The sequence below is a fragment of the Zonotrichia leucophrys genome, chromosome 3 (assembly GCF_028769735.1).
Source record: "Zonotrichia leucophrys gambelii isolate GWCS_2022_RI chromosome 3, RI_Zleu_2.0, whole genome shotgun sequence".
NCBI classification, from domain to species: Eukaryota; Metazoa; Chordata; class Aves; order Passeriformes; family Passerellidae; genus Zonotrichia; species Zonotrichia leucophrys.
In genome coordinates, this window is record NC_088172.1 from 49,010,390 (window position 1) to 49,031,050 (window position 20,661).

General features: G+C 45.4%; 1 protein-coding gene across 3 annotated transcripts in view; it reads right to left on the reverse strand.

The window, feature by feature from the left end:
• Window positions 1-4,827: 4,827 nt before the first annotated feature.
• Window positions 4,828-20,661, reverse strand: part of SGK1 (serum/glucocorticoid regulated kinase 1) — a 70,724-nt gene continuing 54,890 nt past the window's right edge. The window contains exons 1-12 of one of the 3 annotated variants that reach the window (XM_064708104.1): window positions 10,437-10,593; window positions 10,262-10,337; window positions 9,750-9,825; window positions 9,208-9,312; window positions 8,694-8,777; window positions 8,459-8,590; window positions 8,063-8,175; window positions 7,747-7,870; window positions 7,304-7,399; window positions 7,035-7,190; window positions 6,837-6,926; window positions 4,828-6,117 (exon numbers count right to left, since the gene is read on the reverse strand). In XM_064708104.1, the coding sequence (XP_064564174.1) occupies window positions 5,950-6,117; window positions 6,837-6,926; window positions 7,035-7,190; window positions 7,304-7,399; window positions 7,747-7,870; window positions 8,063-8,175; window positions 8,459-8,590; window positions 8,694-8,777; window positions 9,208-9,312; window positions 9,750-9,825; window positions 10,262-10,337; window positions 10,437-10,515 (1,299 nt within the window). In that variant the 5' untranslated portion in view covers window positions 10,516-10,593 and the 3' untranslated portion in view covers window positions 4,828-5,949. Of the gene's footprint in view, window positions 6,118-6,836; window positions 6,927-7,034; window positions 7,191-7,303; window positions 7,400-7,746; window positions 7,871-8,062; window positions 8,176-8,458; window positions 8,591-8,693; window positions 8,778-9,207; window positions 9,313-9,749; window positions 9,826-10,261; window positions 10,338-10,436; window positions 10,594-12,896; window positions 13,221-20,661 lie in introns of those variants that run through there. The other 2 variants (XM_064708103.1, XM_064708102.1) reach the window with 2 other exon arrangements.

Genomic DNA, 20,661 nt, shown 5'->3' on the forward strand with positions numbered 1-20,661 from the left:
CAGACTATGTTGCATGCTCAGGTCTGACCCATACTGATCAAGAGGTATGATTTAATTAACTTAGCCATAGACTGTTAACTGGCATGGGGCCCAGTGTTTCTCAGCAAGATTATATTCTATATTCAGAGTTGAAAAATTAATAACTGGATAATCTCTTATTAAGCAGGAATGGTTCTTACAAGTCTGCAAATTTATCATTCACAGAACAACAGTAAAATATAACCTTAGTTATATTTTAGTACCAACCTGATGTCTGGAAGCCAAAGTGATCCTGGAATACAGGGAAACTTTGGACCCAAATCTGGAAACATAAGTCACATTTGCGATCCTCTTTTACAGTAGCCAATTAAGCATGTCCCATAGTCTCATGATCATTACTAAAAAAAAGTATATGGATTATTTTGTTCTTTCAGAAAAGCTAGGTCCCTGTACACCCACATATCATTCTTAATTTTTATTTCAGTGTTCACTTCAGCACAATCAGTCATTAACTGTGGTTGTATGGTCTATATTACGTATGTTCAAATCCATACACAGGCTATTTTTTGCATCTATAATTGAACTGATACAGAGCAGTTCTCAGCAGGAAACTACTCTGTATGGCATATACTTTGTACTTGGGGAGATATTAGCTGTCCAGCTGCCTTCAGAGCAGTATGTGCATTTACCTGAACTAATAAATTTATTTCCCTAAGAAAAGCAAAAATGGTAACTGATTGACTTACATTTTTTAAAATATATATATATAGGACTGTGTGCTAGATTTCTACTCTCTGGTAGACTACAAAAAATATTGCCTCTTTACAAAAGTAAAGATATGTTTCTATAGATTTCAAAAGTAAGTATATGGATTTTCTACACCAGTGTAGAAAATCTTAATACCAAACCACTAGAGACCAATCATAACTATAGACTCTAATGTGCAGAGGGAAGGATGTTTAGGAGAACTGAGAAAGCAGGATAAAGTCTAAGAAGGCTTAGGCCTTATCCTATAAACCACTTATTTGTGTGCTTCATATACTACATTCATAAAAGATGGCCTGAACTGTGGGATCTCTCCTCCTCATCAACATGTGAGAGACCCTCCACAGAGTACCGAGTTCTTCACATCCTCACTCTTGGGGAGAGACAATTCAGTGAGCAGATCCCTACCAAATAAACAGGCCAAGGCTGTAGATCCCTTCCTAAATAGTCCAGCCTTTCCAGATAAGGAGCTGCTGAAGGAGCCATGGGCACAGTGCAATGCTGTTCTGGCCTGGTGCTGCTTATCCCTCCTGCTGGAGGAGAAGGAGAGGGGCAGCACCCATTGTAGCAGCTAGAATCTGGGCACCAAAAAATACTCGGGAGGGAATTCTTGTGCTAGCCTGGTGCGTCTCAGAGGCAGATGAGTCCCGATGGGGATGTTACAGGGAAGACTGAATCTGACAAGGAAATCTGGGCTTAGTAAGGCCTTCACAGCTCCAGGAACGCAGCCCCTCTATCATCACGGGTGGATGCCCGTCTGCAAGAGGAACCGGAGCTGTGCCATGGCTCCTGCCCCTCTCTCAGCACCAGCTTGAACCAATGGCTCACGAGGGGCAGGAGGAGAGCACCATTTCCCGGAGGCGCCGTCTCCCTCCCCTCCTGTCCCTGAGCTCCAACAAGCTCCCACCCCGCCAGCGCCTCGCTCCCTCTCCCGGCGGGAGCCGAGCGCTGCCCGGCGGCACCACAGGGTGTCAGCCTCGGCCCGGGCCCACAGCGCGGCCCCGCTCTGCCCGGGCTCGGGGACACGCGGAGCTGCAGGACTGACCGCGCACAGCCGCAGGTGACCACAGGGACACGCGTGGGGACCAAACGCTGGCACTGCCGTGCCCCCCGGACCTGTGCAGGAGAGCCAGCAGCTGCCGCATTTCAGTCTCTCACAGAAGAGACCGACCTCCCAGAGCCTGGCTTGACTCTCAGCAATCGCTGAACAAATTGTACAAATCTGTACTAATTGTTTGAAGATTGCTATTTCAGATAGGGGGTGTCCGTCCCCCCCCCCGCCATATCTTTCGAATGTTTTGTAAGCATTTTTGCAGAAATTTTCCATAACCAGGCCTAGCCAGCATGGAAAATTTTATCCCAACCTTGAAATGTAGGCCTTCATAGCAGGAACTGCAACTGTGGGGAGCATCAGAAAACATCTTTACTGTAAACTGTCATAGCAGCCCCACCAGGGTAACTACAGCCACGTGGTATCACATAAACATCTGTAGATCTGGTACTGCAGCTAAATAGGAGCATAATTTTGTGCAATATTTCATTTCCCTTCTTACAAGAGTCCAGATGGGCCCAGATTCATCCCACCTACCCTCAGGTACTCCAGGTGAGATGCTGAATTAGGGCTACTAGCCAAAGCTTTTTTCTGAGCAGCATCCCTCATTTCAAGCACCTATCTGTAGAAATGTTTCACTAGAGATGCAAGGCTGTACTACAGTCTTGTTTTTTTTTCATTAATTTCTCCAGGCTCATTATAAGTCTACAGAGGGTAGGCATAAACTACTTTTTAAGAATTTTTTGGGGGAGAGACAGAAACCTCCTGCTCAATTTGCTTATTATCCAGTCTGTCCTCCAGCCTGCTGAGTATATGGAGCAGAAGAAAAATAGTCACTAAGAAGTTTCTCTTATCTCCCTAAGGCTCATGAAACGGTTCATGGCTTTTGGTACATGGAGATAAGTAGCACATACTAAACCACGTGAGATGTCTGCATTTATGTATTTCAATTTTTTTGCATGTATTATCAATACAATCCACCCAAAGAGCATATGAAAGCCCAAGCATGCTATGCTTGCTATGCAGAGTACAATATAAGTGTTTGAAGTTTACTTGCATTGACCATTCTGCTAAATAAAGCTATCCAAGCTGGTGGCAGTTACCACACTGCCACCAGCAGAAAGTGAGGATGACTACTTCCATTTTAAAATGAGTGAAATTTAGGTACAGATTCAGGTCTTAGTCAAAACAGCTCATAACACCTATGCCACCTCTGATTTCAGGAATGCTAGCACTTTGCCTCTCAGTGCAGAGACTTTTCTCTACAGGAAATAGAGGTCTTATAGACACAGAATTCCATAAAACAAACAAAAAACAAACCCAAAACCCAGGTGACTTCCACAGATTCTTCCTACAGGCATGACTGTAATACATCAAGATCAGCAAGATTAAAATCATGGACAACTTTTTCCCCTTTTCAACACCAAACAATTGAGGTGGCATGTGTTGAATATTCATTGCTAGCAGTTGCAGACTTTTGCAGAAAACAGCAGCAACATAATAAGCCTACGCATGGTAGAACATTTAGAATTACAATCAGACATTGTTTTTTAAAAGGAATCCATTAAATACCCTACATCTTGGCAGAGATGAAAAGCACATGATGTACACCTTTGAGTCACTGAAGTTTTATACTTCTTTATTATTAATTGCTCCAGCAGGTTTTTTTCCTTGAAAATGATAGGCAGCATTTAACGTTCTGTTACCCTGGAGCTGCAGCTCTCTGCTCGCGTATCTGCACACAGCACCTTGCTCATGGCTGGGAAATGTGAGGCAAAGATAATGTGTATGCACAGCTTCGTTGCTTGGCAAGTACAGCTTCATTTTCTGTAGAGACAAATTAGCACTATGTATTTTAACATCTCTAGCCTACAAAGTCACGGGCACAAAAGATGTTTCAGGAACATTATAGCAGTGGAAGACTTTGCAGAGCCTGTTAGTGCACTATTCAAGGAGTTTTTGAATGCATGAATTTAAGTTTGTTGGGAGTTTGAGAGGGAGGTGACTGCATCTCTTTCAGATAATAACTGGACCTCAAAGGTTTCTTGGCTGCTATGAACTAGCATTTTCAGCCCTGAGTGTTGTCTCCCAGAAACAGTTTATGGCTAAAGCCATACACATTTTTCTGTTCCTACATCGAATGGATAATAAAAGCTGGAAAATTACTGCAGGCTTTTATCTCAGAAATGTAATGAATAGAAATACCAGCCCTATTAGCGAATTGCTTAGACTGCTGTTATCACAGCAGCCTGAGCAACATTCGACTGTCCAACTTTTCTCAGCAACTGTTCCTCTGGATTCTCAGAATTGCTAAGACCAACAACTGAAATACCCAGTGGATAACGGGAACTGTAAAGAAGGTGCAGAGGCTCAGTTCCCCAGAGAAAAAAAGCCATCCATCATCACACAAAGGAAACTGAACAGGATCACCCAAGAAGCAAGTAGGTGATCTTGCTTCTTGGCCAGAAGTCCCTCTTGCAGGCCATCTGGTAGCAGTACTCAGTAATAAAAAACTAACAGTTTTAGGTAAACAGTCAGTTTTACCCCAGCTGCAAGCATATGAACAGTGAGTGAAATCCAACTCCTGAGTATCTATTGGAGTTGAAATACTGGTAAACTCAGGGTACAGTGCACTGCCTCACATCACAGCAGCAAGATTAGAAGCTCCAAGATGGACTCCCCAACAGGAGCTGTTTCCAAAGTACCATGATAGTCTGTTTGTAGTGTATGTCTGCAATGCTGTGTTAAAACATCTCATGTCTTGGTTACCTAAGGACATCATTCAAGTGTAGCTGTGCCTTGCCCACACCAGAGAGCAGCACCTTCACTTTGCTTGAGGCAGAGAAACTGATTTTGGGGGAATGGGAGCATTTGTACCTCAAAGAACACCCATGCTACACAACTACTCCCAACACCCATAGTTGGAAGACCAAGTCATATCCGCGTACTTTGCCAAGTTTTATCCATGGCAAGACTTCTATGGGTGCAGTCTGATGGAATAACCATCACACACCTAAACAAAATTATCTTAGCTGATGGGCAGCTTGGACTTATTTTAAATTGTTTTAAAATAAGACAAAGTTCATGGAAGTATTTTTCAGGATTTTACTGCAAACCTATGGGTCTGGTCACAAAAAAATATGATACATATAACCATGTTAATTATATTACATTACAATGATGGTATACATTACAAGTAAGTCTGTAAGTTTAAATATACATCTAGAGTTACAACTGAATGTACAGATCTTTTTTACAATACATACAATCAGGAATGAAAATCCCTCAAATCCCAAGACCATAAATAATGCCCGTTTTACAGATGGTATCTTTTAAACTAAAGAAGAAAAAAATTAAAAAAAAGAAACCAACATCTTTGACCGACTGCACAGCTGGGGCATTTTGGTCCATAAAAACCCTTTCTAAAAATAGAAATCTTTTTTCATAGCAGCAATGCTTTCTTCAAGCATTTGGATACAAGTAATTGTGAGCCCATTTCAATAATTTTAGTTGACAGTATAGATTTACAAAAGAAATTTCAAAATTACACTTAATTTATCTTCCAAATATGGAAGAAACAAACAATGCCCCACATTGTGGTATCCTGCAAGTGTCACACTGATGCTTTAAACTAAGTCCATCTGTAGTACGCAGACCACACGCATACCATTTGTTCACATAGTAAACCCACATAAATGAACTGAGAAACACACTCTGCAACAGGGAAAGCTTTGGAGCTCACAAGATCTCATCAGAAAAAAGGCACATTTCATAAAATCCTTATCACCTTCAGATAGATCTCCAGGCAAGGCTTTTCAAGCACGATTACAAAACAGCTTGTTCTTACTCCTACGATCTGCTGTAGCAGTCTATGGCAGCAGTCATTTTATTTTTTCTTTCCCAAGGAGACAGCACCACTTTGGGGGAAGAACAAATGGAAATGAAAAGCCTGTAAAGCTCATTTAGAGAGTGATGTGCTCTTCAAAAAAGCTTCCAGCAAACAGTGTAGTTGAAATTAAGGCTGCAAAGCTGCCATGGTGGAAATGTGCAAATTCTCTTTCAAGGTGACTGGTCAACTGGCAGTTCCACCAGAAGGCCAAACAAAAAATAAAAATAATAGTTATTATTATTAAAAAAGAATAAAATAAAAACGTTCACAAGAAAGAGTCCACGGGTGGGGCATATGAGAAGCCCAAAAAAGCCTCAGCGGCTTCTTTGACGCTGGCAGTGATGAGGATGCTGTCTGGGGACTGGCCAATGGAGTTAGGGACTGGCTCATCTGTAAACTCCGGATCAAAGTGCCGCAGGTCACTGGGGCCGCTCTGTGGAAAGGACAGAAAACGAATTTAGACCTTAAGATTCTGTGAGTGCACAATTCAATTCACTATGGAGACAAGCACCCTGGTACAGAGACTCAATGTTATCACCTCAGGCCTCCTATTTAGCAGCCTTTAACAGTTTACTTTAACCTTTTTTGTATACTGTAGCACACTGACTCACCTAAAACAAGATGATTCAACTTAGTATGGCTGCACTCCCACTAAGCTCATGCAACAGAAGCTAAATGCAAACATGCCACTCTGCCACACAGCAGTTTGCAGTGCAGGACTTTGGTCTCCTAGTTATTAAAGGAAGTTATAAAATGCTCAGAAAATTATGGAGAGCAACCTCCACAACCTGATCTTTCACTTCACGTGTTAGTATCTGACAAGCCAATTTTAATTCTGCCATAGGTAAGCTACTTGCTCCCTACACCTTAACTTCTCCTTTGGTAAAATGGGGAGGCTGGGCATTATTTTAAAATTCCCATGCAAATGAAGCATGTGAGACAACAAAAAAAACCAGCCAAATTTAGATGGATCATCACCAAAAAGTCAATTACCACGTGTTTTTTACTGTGTTTGGACACCGATACAGGGGAAGGAAAGTTCCATTCCCCAAACACACCCATCTGGCCACTTGCCCCTGGCTCCTGGGCACCCCACAAAGACAAGGGGTAAAAACACTCTCCATGCACTCTATAATTAGAAGTGATACGTACCACATTTGGGTTAAAAGGGGGTGTAATCTTCTTATTAATGAGATCATCCCAGTTAATTGGGGAGAAGAAGATGTGATTCTTAATCTCCATCTGTTAAGAGAGAGAAAAATAGATTAATTCAGAACCAAGCTAATGTAAACAGTATGGCCCAGTCATCCTCCCAACACTGCATGAGGGCGCTGGCCAGTTCTCACTTACAAAGTCCTCCTTGGCACCGAGTCTCTTTGTCCTGTCCTTCTGCAAGAGGCCTTCCAGGAGATGTCTAGCTGAGTTAGTGATATTTGGCTTCAGCTGCAAGGGTTTGTTCAAGATATTGTCGTACATTTCTGCGGTGTTCCGGCTGTAGAAGGGCGGCTGCGGGAATCAGAAAAGGAGGAGTTAATGAGGCTGACGAGCAGGCATGGGGTTTCTTGTGGGAAAAGGTTGAGTAAGCTAGTTTGATCTGTCATGAAGGATTTGCTGCTTACCAAGCCATAAAGCATCTCGTACAGGACTGCTCCAAGGCACCACCAGTCCACAGTCCGGTCATAGGGCTGCTTATGGAGAACTTCAGGAGCAAGATACTGTGTAAGAGAAGGGAAAGAGCCATGTGAGCCATAGGGATCTTAACCAAGAACGCCTCCCCATTCATGAATGAAAGCAGCTTACTGAATCCCAGCAACATCTAAGCTAAAGGAAAGCTACAGTATTTTTACAGACAAGCAGATGGCTTAAGAGCTGCTCTCTCGTGCTCAGCAAGCTCCATGCATCCTACATGTCTTCACTGGCAGCCCTATTATTAGAAGGCCCATAATGCCCCCTGCTCATGTAACCAGCCTTACATACACCTGGGACAAGTCAGTTTTCACTGCTAAGAACAGCTCTTGCTGTCGTGCTGAGAGTGGGAGTGGGGGCTGAGGGCTGGCCGTACCTCTGGTGTGCCACAGAAGGTGGAGGTTGTGCCGTTGTGCTCTATGTTTTCTTTGCAGAGTCCAAAGTCAGTCAAGACAATGTGCCCCTGTGAATCAAGCAGGATGTTCTCTGGCTTCAAGTCTCTGCAGGAAGAGATGAAAGAGATAAATGTTAGAGGAGGTGCAGCGAGAATATTTTAGGTGCAGCTGTTTCATTAAGCCACCACAAAATATTAAAAGCAATTCCAAGCTCCTATGGAGCTGAACTTTTCAATGCTTATTTAAACAAAGCACATGTTTTTTTTTCTGTACAACAAATTGAACAAGGCTGCTCACCGATAAACGATGTTCAGGGAGTGCAGATAGCCCAGTGCACTGGCAATTTCAGCAGCATAAAATCGGGCTCTCGGCTCCAGGAAGCAACGCTCCCTCTGGAGATGGTAGAACAACTACAGGAGACAGAGAGAACAAAGTTGTGTAAACGGCGCCAAAGCCTGTTAACAATGCACTTAATTAGACTCAACATATATAGCACAGGAGAACAATAGCAGGAAATGGCCTAAGGATCCTTTGGTAGTTCAAAAGTTGGCAGGCAGAAACATTGAATCTAGTAACTTCTCCCCCATGACTTTTCCCCTTGCAACTTTTTTTGTATTTAAAAGGAAGGGTGAAAATGTCTACCCTACAACCATGCACATGATAGGAAATACTAATAATTTTCTTACTGCTTACCTCTCCACCATTGATGTAATCCAGGACAAAATACAATTTGTCTGCAGTCTGGAAGGAGAAATGAAGCCCGACCAGGAAGGGGTGTTTCACATTTTTCAGCAAGACATTACGTTCTGACATAATGTGCTTCTCCTGAAAACATCAGAAACCCATTAACATTTAGTACACTTGCTTAGCGGTAGCAGTAAAAATGTTTTTGATGGACATTGCAATGGCATTGAGAAGAGCAGCTTACCTCCTTCTTCTTCAGGATTGCCTTTTTCTGCAGGACTTTAACAGCATAGAACTGCTCTTCTGCCTTATGCCGTGCAAGGAGGACCTGAAAGTGCATAAAATCGCAGACCTGAGTAATACTGAAATATGGAACAACTTGTAAACACAGCCAGCAATAAGCCTTTACATTAGCTTCTGAGCACTGCCACATCCCTCTGGTTGAATGTGCAAGCCCTTTGCTGGAAATGCCTGACACTGTTAACCATTCTGGCAGAACTATCTAGCCCAAAGATACTACATCTAGCTTCTTTCTCTTCCAAAAGCCAAGTACATCTATTCTTCACAGCATTAGAGGACTGAGTTCCCTGGCTCTTCTGACTCATTCAAATGCAGAGTCCCTGCTCCTGCACTGGATGTGCTCAGGTTTGGTTTGAGCGATCACCATTCACCAATAGCAGTACAAACCCCACTCGTCGGTATTTCACAGAAGAGCTCAAGAATAAATAAATTAGAATGAAAATAAAAGTTATGCTTACCTTCCCAAAACTGCCTTTTCCAATCACTTTTAAGAAATGAAAGTCTGATGGTTTGGCATGTGGGTTGGATGATGGGCCGAGATTGATCTGCTGTGAAGGACTGGGCTAAAAAAAAAAAACAGAAACCACGTTCCTTAAAACAGCTCAGCAGTGAGAGTCCAAACAATTTATCATTTCTAAAAATATAAATAAAGTGACCTTGAAAATAAAGATTAACACTCTTATTACCACTAAAACTTGATCTCTAACAGATATCTTTAACTAACAGGCACTGCCTAAGAAGAGTCTAACAACCATAGCTTACTCAAAAGTGCATGTTGAAGTCCTCGACACATTCCATAATGAAATAACAACTCATAACTCTTCTTAAACATTTTTATGTTTGAAACAAAGTTTGTGTCTAACCCAACTATTCCTCCTTGTTTACATTAGTGTGCTATGAGATTGCACTAATGCAATACTCATGATGCTAATTTCGCTACACTTCTATTAGTGGCCGAATTGATGTTCTAAAAACGTCACACTGAGTAAAATCTACTTACCGGAGGAGAAGGATTAGCATTCATAAGTTCAGGCTCTTGAGGCTGAGAGATTTTCAAGATAGACTGAACTTCAGGGCTGCAAGGACAAGAGCACACATGATCAGGAATTACCGGGACCAGCACAGGCAGATCTTTCCACCAGAGGGCAAGCACGTATCGCGAAAGAGTTTTGGTTGAGTCTACTACAGAAGGCAACCAAAACAACCCATTCGATTTAAAGAGTAAAATTTTTCTAGCGACAGTAAGTTCCATCATACAAAGAAATTTACATACACACTAAGTACGGCACAAAATAGGGACGGGTCCCTAGAAATCTCTGACTTATTTGTTCCAAACCCAGCTCACGGGGATGGTTGCGAAGTGACTAATACCTCAACAAGACAAATAAATTCTTCCGTAACAGTAATGCCGCAGGAATTGCGGTAAGCAAACATTATTTTTAAACTAGACCTCGCAATATCTAGGGATATTTGTGACTGAAATCCCCTCCCCACAAGATTTCTGACACTTACTGCTTGCATGCATAGGAGTTGGTGGCTATCTTCTGAATGAAATCGTTTAGTCCCATTCTTCTCTGCTTCATGAAAGCTATAGAGTAAAAGGAAAGGAGAAACAAAATCGTTAAGCCACCGTGACAGAAAATCACAGCCCCTTGAGTCTCTTCGAAGAAGTCCGCACGCCGCTCACCGATGAGGATGGCCACCATCCCTCTCATCTTCGAGTAAGTCAAGGTAGGACCAGACGCCTCAGCTGCTTTCACGGTCATTTTGAAGCGAGAGCGGGATACACAGCAAGAGCACAGTACCACCAGCTCCCAGCACCGCACTGACTTGGCGAAGCACCCGGCGGCGTTTAAGTGGCGGCGGCGCTGGGCGGGACCGGGGCGGGGCGGCGACGATAGCGCGCCCCCGACGTCCTGTGGGGGACGGCCAGTGGCTGCCTCGGGGGATGTCGAGGGTGGGAGGGGAAGGCAATCGTCGCTGCCTCACCACCGCCCTACCTTGGGCGCTGCCCTCAGGGGAGCCCCCACACAGTACCCCCGCAGGACCTTGCCTCAGGATGCCGAGCATCCACAGGCAAACGAGTCAAATCCTTTTTTTTTCCCTTGACAGCAAACTCCCGTAACCCTGACTTTTTCTCTCCCACTCCCCCCCTTTTGTTATCCGGCCCTACTTATTTTACGGTTATATAAAGTTGAAATCTGGCTGTGTTTTTAGGACGACCACCTCTTCCCGAAAGCATGGGTGTCCCCCCACCAGCCCGCAGTCTGCGTCCGCTCCCGGTCCCGCCGCACCGGCTGAGCGGCGATAAGGGACGCTGACGTCTCCCTGAAGGAGCCGCAGTGACTCAGAAGAACAAAATTTCCTGCCCGGTTTTCAATAAAACAAACAAATGTCCCTTCTGTGCACTGCCCTGATCCTGGCTGGGACATAACTAAAAGGAAAAGGAAAAAAAAAAATTAATGCCAAGAAGGGAAACAACAGGGGAAAAAAAATCCGTTCCCTGAACTTGGGAAGAGAGCAGAAATCTACTTCTAGAAAAGCTGGGGAGATTACCAAGGGCTGGACAAGTGCAATAACGGGGGAGGGGGGGAGAAAGGGAAACAGCCCCGCTCTGCAGATTTTGTTTTTACTGTACACGGTCATTTGGGAACACCGTGTACCCGGGATTTAATGGCTCAGTCGTTTCCCCAAGGGCGCGCCGGGGGCACACCAGGAGCGCTGGTGCATGCACGGCGCCCAAGGTGAAAGGATGCAGCCGGAGCCCTCCTCCCGGGGGTCGCGGCAAGGACCACGGCCTGCCGCCAGGCTCCCCCGCCGGGGCGCATCCCCGTCCCAGCCCTGGCACGGGTCGGGGGGAGCCGAGCTCCTGCGCCCTGCAGGCGGCTGGAAGTTTCCACCCGACGGGGTGTTATTCATGCGCGTGTTTCGCCTCTCTGTCTGAACGAAGGGCGCTGGGTTGCGGCCAGCCGCTCCAGCTGCAACCTGCCCCCGTCCTCCCCCCACCCGGAGTCGGTCTTTTTACTCTTTATTTTTTCCCTCGGTACCCGCTGCTGCTGCCTCCCCCCAGAACCAATGCCGGCCGCTGGGTGGCATCCCTTGGCAGCTGCCTGCAGCCTGCGCCTCGGAGGGGAGAGAGAGCGGGCAAGCAGCGCAGCACGGCAGCCGTCACAGGCAGCTGCTCACCTTGAACGGCAACATGGATGACCCAGAGAAGAGAGAGACAGAGCCCTGCGAGTTGCTTTCAAAAGCGCTACAATGGTGTTATAGGGAAAAAGCAAAGAGGGAGGATTGCCGGCTCCGCGCCTCTGGTGGCCTTCCCGGAGCAAGGGGCTCTTGGCCGGCCCCGCCGTCCCGGTTCGGGGAAGTGGAAGGGAGCCGGCGCCAGGGAAGGAAGCGGCGACGGGAGAAGCAAGGAAATGTGGACTGCAGCTGACGGGCTCTAAATTCTCTCACTTGTGGCTTTCCTTACTCTGTTGCACACAGAGATTGCCACTGTCATTAATGTAAGTGGAGAACAAAAAATTTTAAAAAAAGAAAAACAAATTCCACAATAAAGTTTGGGATTTAAAACTATCCTCAAAAAATCCCGCTTGATAGATTGAAAGGGAAGCAGACAGTTGTCTCTGTATCTTCATGCTGTTTTCAGAGTACTGCTGTTAAAAACCACTCGAGATCCACAGTTGGGAGGGTCACCAGAGTCCCCGTCCCCTGCCCCTATCCCTGCTGGCATCTCCAGGCTACAAGGCGATGACCCCCGGCACGTTGCTGCCGGCTGTGCACAGAGGCAAGCGGCTCCCAGTCTCGGGCACAACCCGCCCGCAGTTCTGCACAGCTTGCCAGAGGCTGACACCCACTGCCGTCCTGCCGGCTCAGCCGCGGCCCCCCACGCCGCCCGCAAGCGCCCCCGCTCCAGCCGGCGACACCAGTGCCCTCGCCCCCGCTGTGCGTCGGTCTCTTTGCAAGGATTCCGCTGCTCTCGCCAAGTCACCTGGCCTCTGTTCGTGCCAAGCGCTGCCTCGGCTGCCCCCCGCACGCACCCGCCTGTATCCCCCGATGCATCGCTGCGCGGGGACCCCGCTGCTGGGAGAAGGTTCTTTTCCCCGTGGAGAACAGTTCTCCTGCCAGGGCGGAGCGGTGAACCCACCTTTCAGGGACGACTTCTCCTCTTTGCCCCTCATCTTGCTGCCTGTCGGGACCCCGGGCGCGGCGCGGCGGCGCGGAGGCTGTGCCTGGGCTCCCGCTCCCGGCCGCTGCTGCAATCCCGAATAACTCCCCTTCCTGGCCGGGCGGCCCGCAGGCAGGAGGGAGGCGGCGAGGGCGGCGAGGCCGGCCGGCGCTCCCGCTGACCCCTTTATGGACGCGCTATCGAGGGCGGCTGACATGCGGGCGCGTTATAAAGTTCAGCACGGGCCGCCCCGCACACTCTGCCCCGTTGCAACATCACCCTCAAAATTACTGTAATCAGCGCGCACACAAACACACGCACGGGCGGAGCGGGGCGGGGGGGCCGCTCCGGCCCTCCCTGACCTGCCGGCCACGGCCGGCCCTGCCCCACGGAAGCTGGCGCTGCCCACGCTCCCCGGCCAGGGCGCGGTGCGAGCGGCCGCGCACCCACGGCGCGGCTCCCGCGCCCCCTCCCCTCCCGTCCCGTCCGGCACGGGCAGCGGCGGGGCGGGGGCTGCTGCCGCTGCTGCCCGCGGGGTCTCGGGGCTGCGGCTCCCGGCCGGGCTTCCCCGGCGGCCGGATAATGCCGGGGCGGGACCGGCGCCCCGCTCCGACCTGGCACCCTGCGCCTTCCGCCGGCAGCGCCCCGGCGGCGCCCCCCGTCCGCCCGTGCGGCACCGCTCCCCGCCGCCCGCCACCGCCCGCGCCGGCGCCGCGCACCCCGGCCGCGCCCCGCCGCGGGAAGCCGCTGTGCTGTCCCTCCGTGCGGCACCCACCTGCCGGCCCCCGCACCCGGCACGGCCCTCGCCCCCTCCCCGTGCCCGCCGTGCCTCGTAGCGCGATGTTCTTAACGTGGAAGGGAGGAATGCCACCCAAGGGACGAATTATTATTATTTTTTTAGTTAATGTAGCGTTTTAAGCAGTTCATAACTGGGTTCTCCAAATCCCGGGGTGTCCTAAAGTTGCATTTTTAAACTTCCTTACAATGACGGCAGCAAGCCTCAAGAGTTAAAAGGCAGGAGAGAGTGCAAGAAAGGAACAAGTAATCAAAGATCCCATTTCTCAGATGCCAAGTCTTGCACATGAGAGCCTCAGAATATCTCAATAAATCACATCAAAAATTTGTATAGACAATGGCTTAGGGCTGTACAGCTAAAAAGTAAATACAGGAAAACAATCAAAGAATCACAGTGATGTTCCACACTCATGTTACTTGTTATCTCAGCCTAAAAAATTGACAAACTGTCCTGAAATTATAAATTAAGAGTTTTTCAAAGCAAAATGAATAATAATAAGGAAGAGGGTAGATGCTGAAAATAAAAGGGAAAGGGAGACTCCAAAAACAGAATACTAAAAGTTTATAAAACTCTTTGGCCCAGGATGTACACAACTCCAAAAGAGTGGATGTGTTAAAGAATGGGTGGACAAATCAGTAGGAAAAAAACACCCAAGATTTAACTACACAGGCAGCATGTCTGACCTGAAATGTTCCCGTACCACAAATCCCTGTAAGCCAGGGATGGGTTGAAGCATATCCCTGAATAGTTGCCTGTTTTTTCCTTCTCATGTCATATTGCAATATTAGATAATGATAAGTGACCGGCTAACCCAGTAACCCCGACTGACCTGCATGGACTTTGGACACATCCTCACCTTCTGACAATCTTACACTGCACATCTGAGTGGCATGACACTGTTTTATTTGTACCAGAAAACTCCAGGAACTGCTGCTCACTGGCAAGAAGGAAAAGAACTGATTTGATTTGTAACCTAATGTGAAGCATTTGGCTCTGCCAAGTACATGTATTCCATGCAAAAGTAGCGCTAGGTAAACACTTGCTCATCAAGCTCTTCACCATGACAGCGTTCAAAACAGCCCCGCATCCAGGCTGCGAGAGATGCAGAAAGACACAGACTCTGCTGGAAGCATGGAACACTTAGGCAGAGGGCAGAGCAGACACAAACATGCTGGTATGGGTCACCCCAGGGTCCTGCTGACTCAGAGATTGGGACATACCTGAAGTAAAGCCAGGAGGGATGTGAATTGATTTATCTTAAAGAACAAGCAGCAGCTCATCACTAGCGTGGGCCTGTATTGCTCAAAGCACTTCAAAGCACATTCAGCAGCAGTTGAGCTGTGTAAATTTGTACAGCTCAACTGCTGTTTGGAGGGCTTATTCCTCTGTGCTGGGCAGGCAGGTGTTAGTCCTGCCTGACACTGCTCTCAGGGCACACAGAAACTTCTCCCTCTTGCCCTTCAGGAAGGTCAGAGGCTTCAGCAGCCTTCATGAACCTGTGAGCTCCTTTCTGATTCTGTACTGGTCCTCATTGTCTGATTTGGAACTCAGTGCCTCAATCCTTCAGGAATTCAATTCTCTGATAACTTCTGAACTTCAGTTTGGCAATGAATTCAATGCTGAATAAATGAATTCCTGCTTACTTATCTTACTGAATCAAGACCTTAGGATACAGCAGGTTCCTAGAATTACTTGGCTGACTCTGGAAGGAAAGTTCTTCAAATTCTGCAAATATTTTCAGCAGTATTTGGCTTTGGGTTAATTAAATGAAGATGAAGTTCAGTTCAGTTTGAACTGCAGGAATGACACGGTCCCCAACTATAGAAGACAATGGCACTCCTTAACAGCATCTGTCCTCTGAAGCAAAATTTCAGAAGCTTTTATTTTCCTCCTGTAAATACTGAGCAAAAGTCTCTGACCTTGTAATTAAGTTTTATGTGCAACAGCCAAAACTTTCAGTTGAGACCTTCATGCTGACCCCATAAATGGTGTCTGCGAACAGATAAAGTAACTGAGTAACAGCTTTAATAACAACCCCAACAGAGATTTTAAATCAGGAGCTTTCAAATGCTGTCAACAGGTCTTCTAGACATTGTGTTGACAGGAGGTTTATTGACTGAAGCCCCTATTGATCTGGAAACATCTAATTGATTTCAGTGTCATATTTTGTGAAATACAAATTTGAACATCTTTTATTTCCCTTTTCTGATGCTTACAGAGCAGGTTTACTGCATTGTCAGTAAGAGGCTTTAGTGCCAAGGGATTATGCTCACAGGATCACAGAGTGATGCAGGGCTGTGCTGTGAAAAAAAAGTAATTCCCATGCTTGTAGAAACCAGTGGAAAATTACAGTATTCTTTAGATGAACTGACCTCTAGTTAAAACAGCTGATAAACAGTGCCCTGAGCTCCATTTTAGTCCCAGCACATGGATTAGAGTCTAACACAGTTGTTGTCGCTGTGACTTTATGAGTAAATGTTGCAGGTATTTCAGCCTGTAGCAGTCAGAGAGGGATGACTGCAGGAAAACCGTGTTTGTATACCTTCCCCTGAGCGTGTCTTCCTGGGAGTGTGCCACCCCAAGGTTAGTAAAAGTCTTTGCAGTATTGTGTAGTCTGTCTAGCTTAGAGTCCTCATAAAACTGCACTGGATGACAGATACTTGAATTCATTATTGATATTATGAAATTTCATGTGCTGTGACTGCACAGGATCTAGTCTTAGCAGAACTGAATAGTGCAATATGGAAAAGGAGGTGAAAACATATGATGGAAAAGTGATGAAAAACAAGTCATGAGAAAAATGAACATTCTTAGTGATGCTATGAGTTCAGTCTGCTGGTTTCCTTTGGTCACAAGGCAGCCTTATGTGAGGAGCTCCAGAATGAACAGTGTAAGCCTACACTGTCAGCTGACTCCTGCACTCAGACGTTTTCTTCCAAAACTAGTTTTTACAGGATAATAGCAGAAGGGCATTTATGCATTTTCTGACAAGGGCATAATCTGAACAAGTTTCCTTGCACGTCTTGCATGAAATAGATGTGCTGAAATACAAATGTCAGTTGAACTAACCTAGCTGTGGGGTCATCTCTTTTTCTCTTATCTCTTCATCTAGTGTTCCACTAGGTGTTGGCTATCATGATATCTCAATGTCCTTTATGTGTGTACAAAACCCCCATGATCATGATTGTCATCATCATCAGTTCATTATCTTGAAAGAAAAGATCTTTTTAAGCCTGTAAGTCCTCCAGCAACACTGGAGATAAGGTACTAAATGATGTAAATAGTGAGAGAATTTGTCAAAGAGAGGAGTTTTTGACAGAGAGTTGTTCAGTTGGGTCTTAACTCAAAACAAGTTTGATTTTTGGCAATGTGAAAACAGAGGTCTGATAAAGGAAGACACACACTGCCAGGTGTCAATGCTTTTCCTCTTGGTGATACCATCATGTCTCTTGCCATCACGCTGAGTTTCGATATTCCTTATTATTTGTAGGACATTTTCTTTCAAGAAGTGTTAAAAGGTGTCCTGGGCAGAAGGTGCAAAATATGCATGATGAATAGGGGGTTATCTATAGTGATTTGTGCTTAGTGATTTATAATTTTAGAAGATATTGGGTCTCTTGCAGAACCCAGATAAATGTAGGGTTGTTACAGCATTTCTGAATGTAGACAAATTAGTCTAAGGTAGAGAGTAAGGGAAGAAGTGTTAATTTTGCCCTAGGTAACTGGTCCAAAATGGAGTAAAAATATTTATATATTCATTCACAATATATTTACTTCCCTTAGGTTTTGATACTCAAGTTAGGCACATATAGTCACCAAATGTACCCTCCTTGGTCAGAGGAGACAGATAAGACAGATAAGCACCCTGAAGGCAGCTCTGCATCTGTGGCCTGAATAAGGCAGTGTCTGCTGTTTATTTGAATGAGTTTGGTCTTGAAACCCACAGATAAGTAGAGGCTGATTTGAATTATGGATGGGGTTTTTTTTTTTCTTATTTCTGAAGTTTTACATGTAAAAGATGTGGAATCACTTTAGAAAGTAATTTTGTCAATGTATGCTGAGAGAGCTGGTCATTTTATTCCTGGCCTATATATATTTACATAAAAGAAGAAGTCCTGTGGCAAGTGTAAACACCATATATGTTAGCCAGAGCCAGAGATTCCCAACCTTAGTCCAGTCTAGTTATGGACCTGAAAGAATACTGGTAACATTGTTATAACTCTCCATAGTACTCCTCAAGGTTGGATTATACATGTCTTCCAGCTAGCAGCCCTGTGTGGTTGTGTGTTGAGTGGATATACTAGACATACCAGTTTTCTTGAAATTAATTGACATTATCTTGCCTTGCACTGTGCCTGATATAATCTCAGAGAGATGTGAAAATATTAGTTCTATTTTACAAAGGTGGGAATTGAACCACAGGGTAGACAATGTGTCTCATCTGAGGGAGATCTGGGGCAGCACCAAAAATTAAATGCAGAGCTAACTTTCTCCCATGCTAGTATCTGAATTAAGATTACTGTACAGCAATATATATTCCCTATGTGCCAACCTTATTTGTAAGGTTTACATGCATTGTAAACAGACAGTTTTGGATGGCAAGAGCCAGAGCAGGCAGTGGAGGCATTTGCTGTACCTTGGAGGAATTCCACTGAGATATCTGATATTACTATAGCCCTGGTTCCCTTCCCAGCAGGAGCCACCCATCACAGTGAAAAGTGGGGGACTTTGGAGCACTGGCACCTAAAAGGCTGTTGTTCCAGGAAGGACCTGAATCTAGATTTGTGGGGGAGGAAGGAAGTATAATCATATTGATTATGAATGCAGTGTGAATGCAGTGTGGCTGGTACTCAGTTCTCAGTGTGACACTAATCTCTATACCCTCAGTGAGAACTGGCAACTGGTAGCATGGCCTGCCACAATCCAACATGTTGGAAATGCCAGGAAAGTGCTTTTCCCACAGCACATGATCATCACAAAGAATATTACAGTAAGACAAAGAAATCCCACAGCTGTTTCATAGGCAGACACAGAAGGAAAAAGCCACAAACATTCCCAGCATTACTTTCTCTTTTCATTTCGCGATGCCATTTTCAAACCCGTTCAGTTATTCACTGCACCATGAATCTCTTTGTAGTGTTCCAGTTAGCCCATTTTTTTAACACCTTTACCAAAGTAAATTGGAAACCTTTGATACGAGTTTTATTTACTTTGCTAGAAATTGCCTTTAGTTTTTTGTAATTGCTTTGTGTGACTCTGCAAAGAAAAGCTCAGGTGTTTGGTCCATAGATTTACTAGGCTTCAAGACCAAGAGAAGATGCTGGAATGTATAACCTGGCTGTCTGTGTAACAACTCTTGCATTTGCTGCTATGTATATCATGTCCAACAACCTTTCCTCTGACATTTCTTGTCTCTTCCTCTTAACTCATATTTAACTATCTCCAAATTTTCATCCAGTGCAAGAATAAGAATCAGGAGGTTTGACAAGCACAGAGACCCACCCATGCACAGTCATGCAGTGGACCACAGGCTGTGAGTATATATATGACCTTTCCAGCCTTCAGCAAAGGCATCTGCACCCCCATGCATCTGCATCTGCTCATCAGCACCCACATGGTGGGTGTTACCAACCCTTGGATCAGCTGGCAGATCTCCATGTGGGAGCTCCCACTGACTTGCATTAGTCAGCCAGGTGATGAGCAGCTGGGCTGGCACAGCCTCTTCAGCTGGCACAGCTGAAGCTGGAGGCAGACATGTCCCAGCCCACTTAGTGGGCAAGGCATGGTGTTATTGATCTTACATGCCTTCACTGCAGTGTTATTTTAAACTTTTTTTTAAAAAAAGGAATACAGATTTGCAAGTGTGCCTTGCTCCAAGCAGTTGTGATACTTCTGTAGTGCTCCCATCAGAACTTTATCATATGAAATTTTTTTCAGAAAATTCTTGCATGCAGGAAAGGGGAAGAGCAGGTTTATCTTATTGGATTGCTGGTGAATGCAGTGTGGCTGGTACTCAGTTCTCAGTGTGACACTAATCTCTATACCCTCAGTGAGATGACCACTGAGGGTGGTCATCTCACTGAGGGTATAGAGATTAGTGAACATGAGATAGAGATTAGAACATGAGATGAGGGTCACTGCCTAGCTGAATATAATGCCTTGATCTTTCACACAAGACAAGCTTAATAACACTATAGAATTTTATTCTAGGGATTTTTTATAAAAGAAAGTATATGAGAAAGAGACACAACAATCTCTATATATTTTTACTAGAGCAGCAGAAAAATTAAGTCCTGGAACTCTGACTTGTGAACATGCCTTAGCTTGCTACAATATAGGAAACATTACTAAGCAGGTTGTATTTTGTTGACAGTGGAGTTCTTTAGAAAAACAGATAAAGTGGCAGGTGAAGAAATTAAGACATAAGAGATTAAGCAAAGTACTGTCCAATGAGATAGGAGGTTGAAAACAAGACTTTCTGCCTTTGATGTTCAGCACTAGTGTAGACAGATGAGCCACTGAGGGCAAATTTAAAGCTTGAATGCAGAAAGGCTGAGCATAATTTAGCTGCCAATGGCAGCATTTAGTCACTTGCAAAGCATAGCGTTGTGGATTTCTCTATAGTTATAGGGAACTCTCTGACCAGTGCTGTTATTCATGACTTTCACTCAGCAAAGATTTTCACTTATGCATGCTTTTATCCTGAGCCCTTTAAACCTTCAAACAGGCAAATATTAGCAGCGACATTTTAAAGAATGAGAAGATGGGGAAGTTGGATGACTTGGGTCACTGTCATATGATGAGCTTGAAATAGAGTAAACAGTTTGTGAGGCTTGTGACTTTCAATCCCATGCTCAACTCATTGGACATATAGCCCACCTCCTACAAAGCAAAACCAGACAGCAGTTTTGCTCCTTTGGTGACTGACCCAGACTGACTGACTCAAAT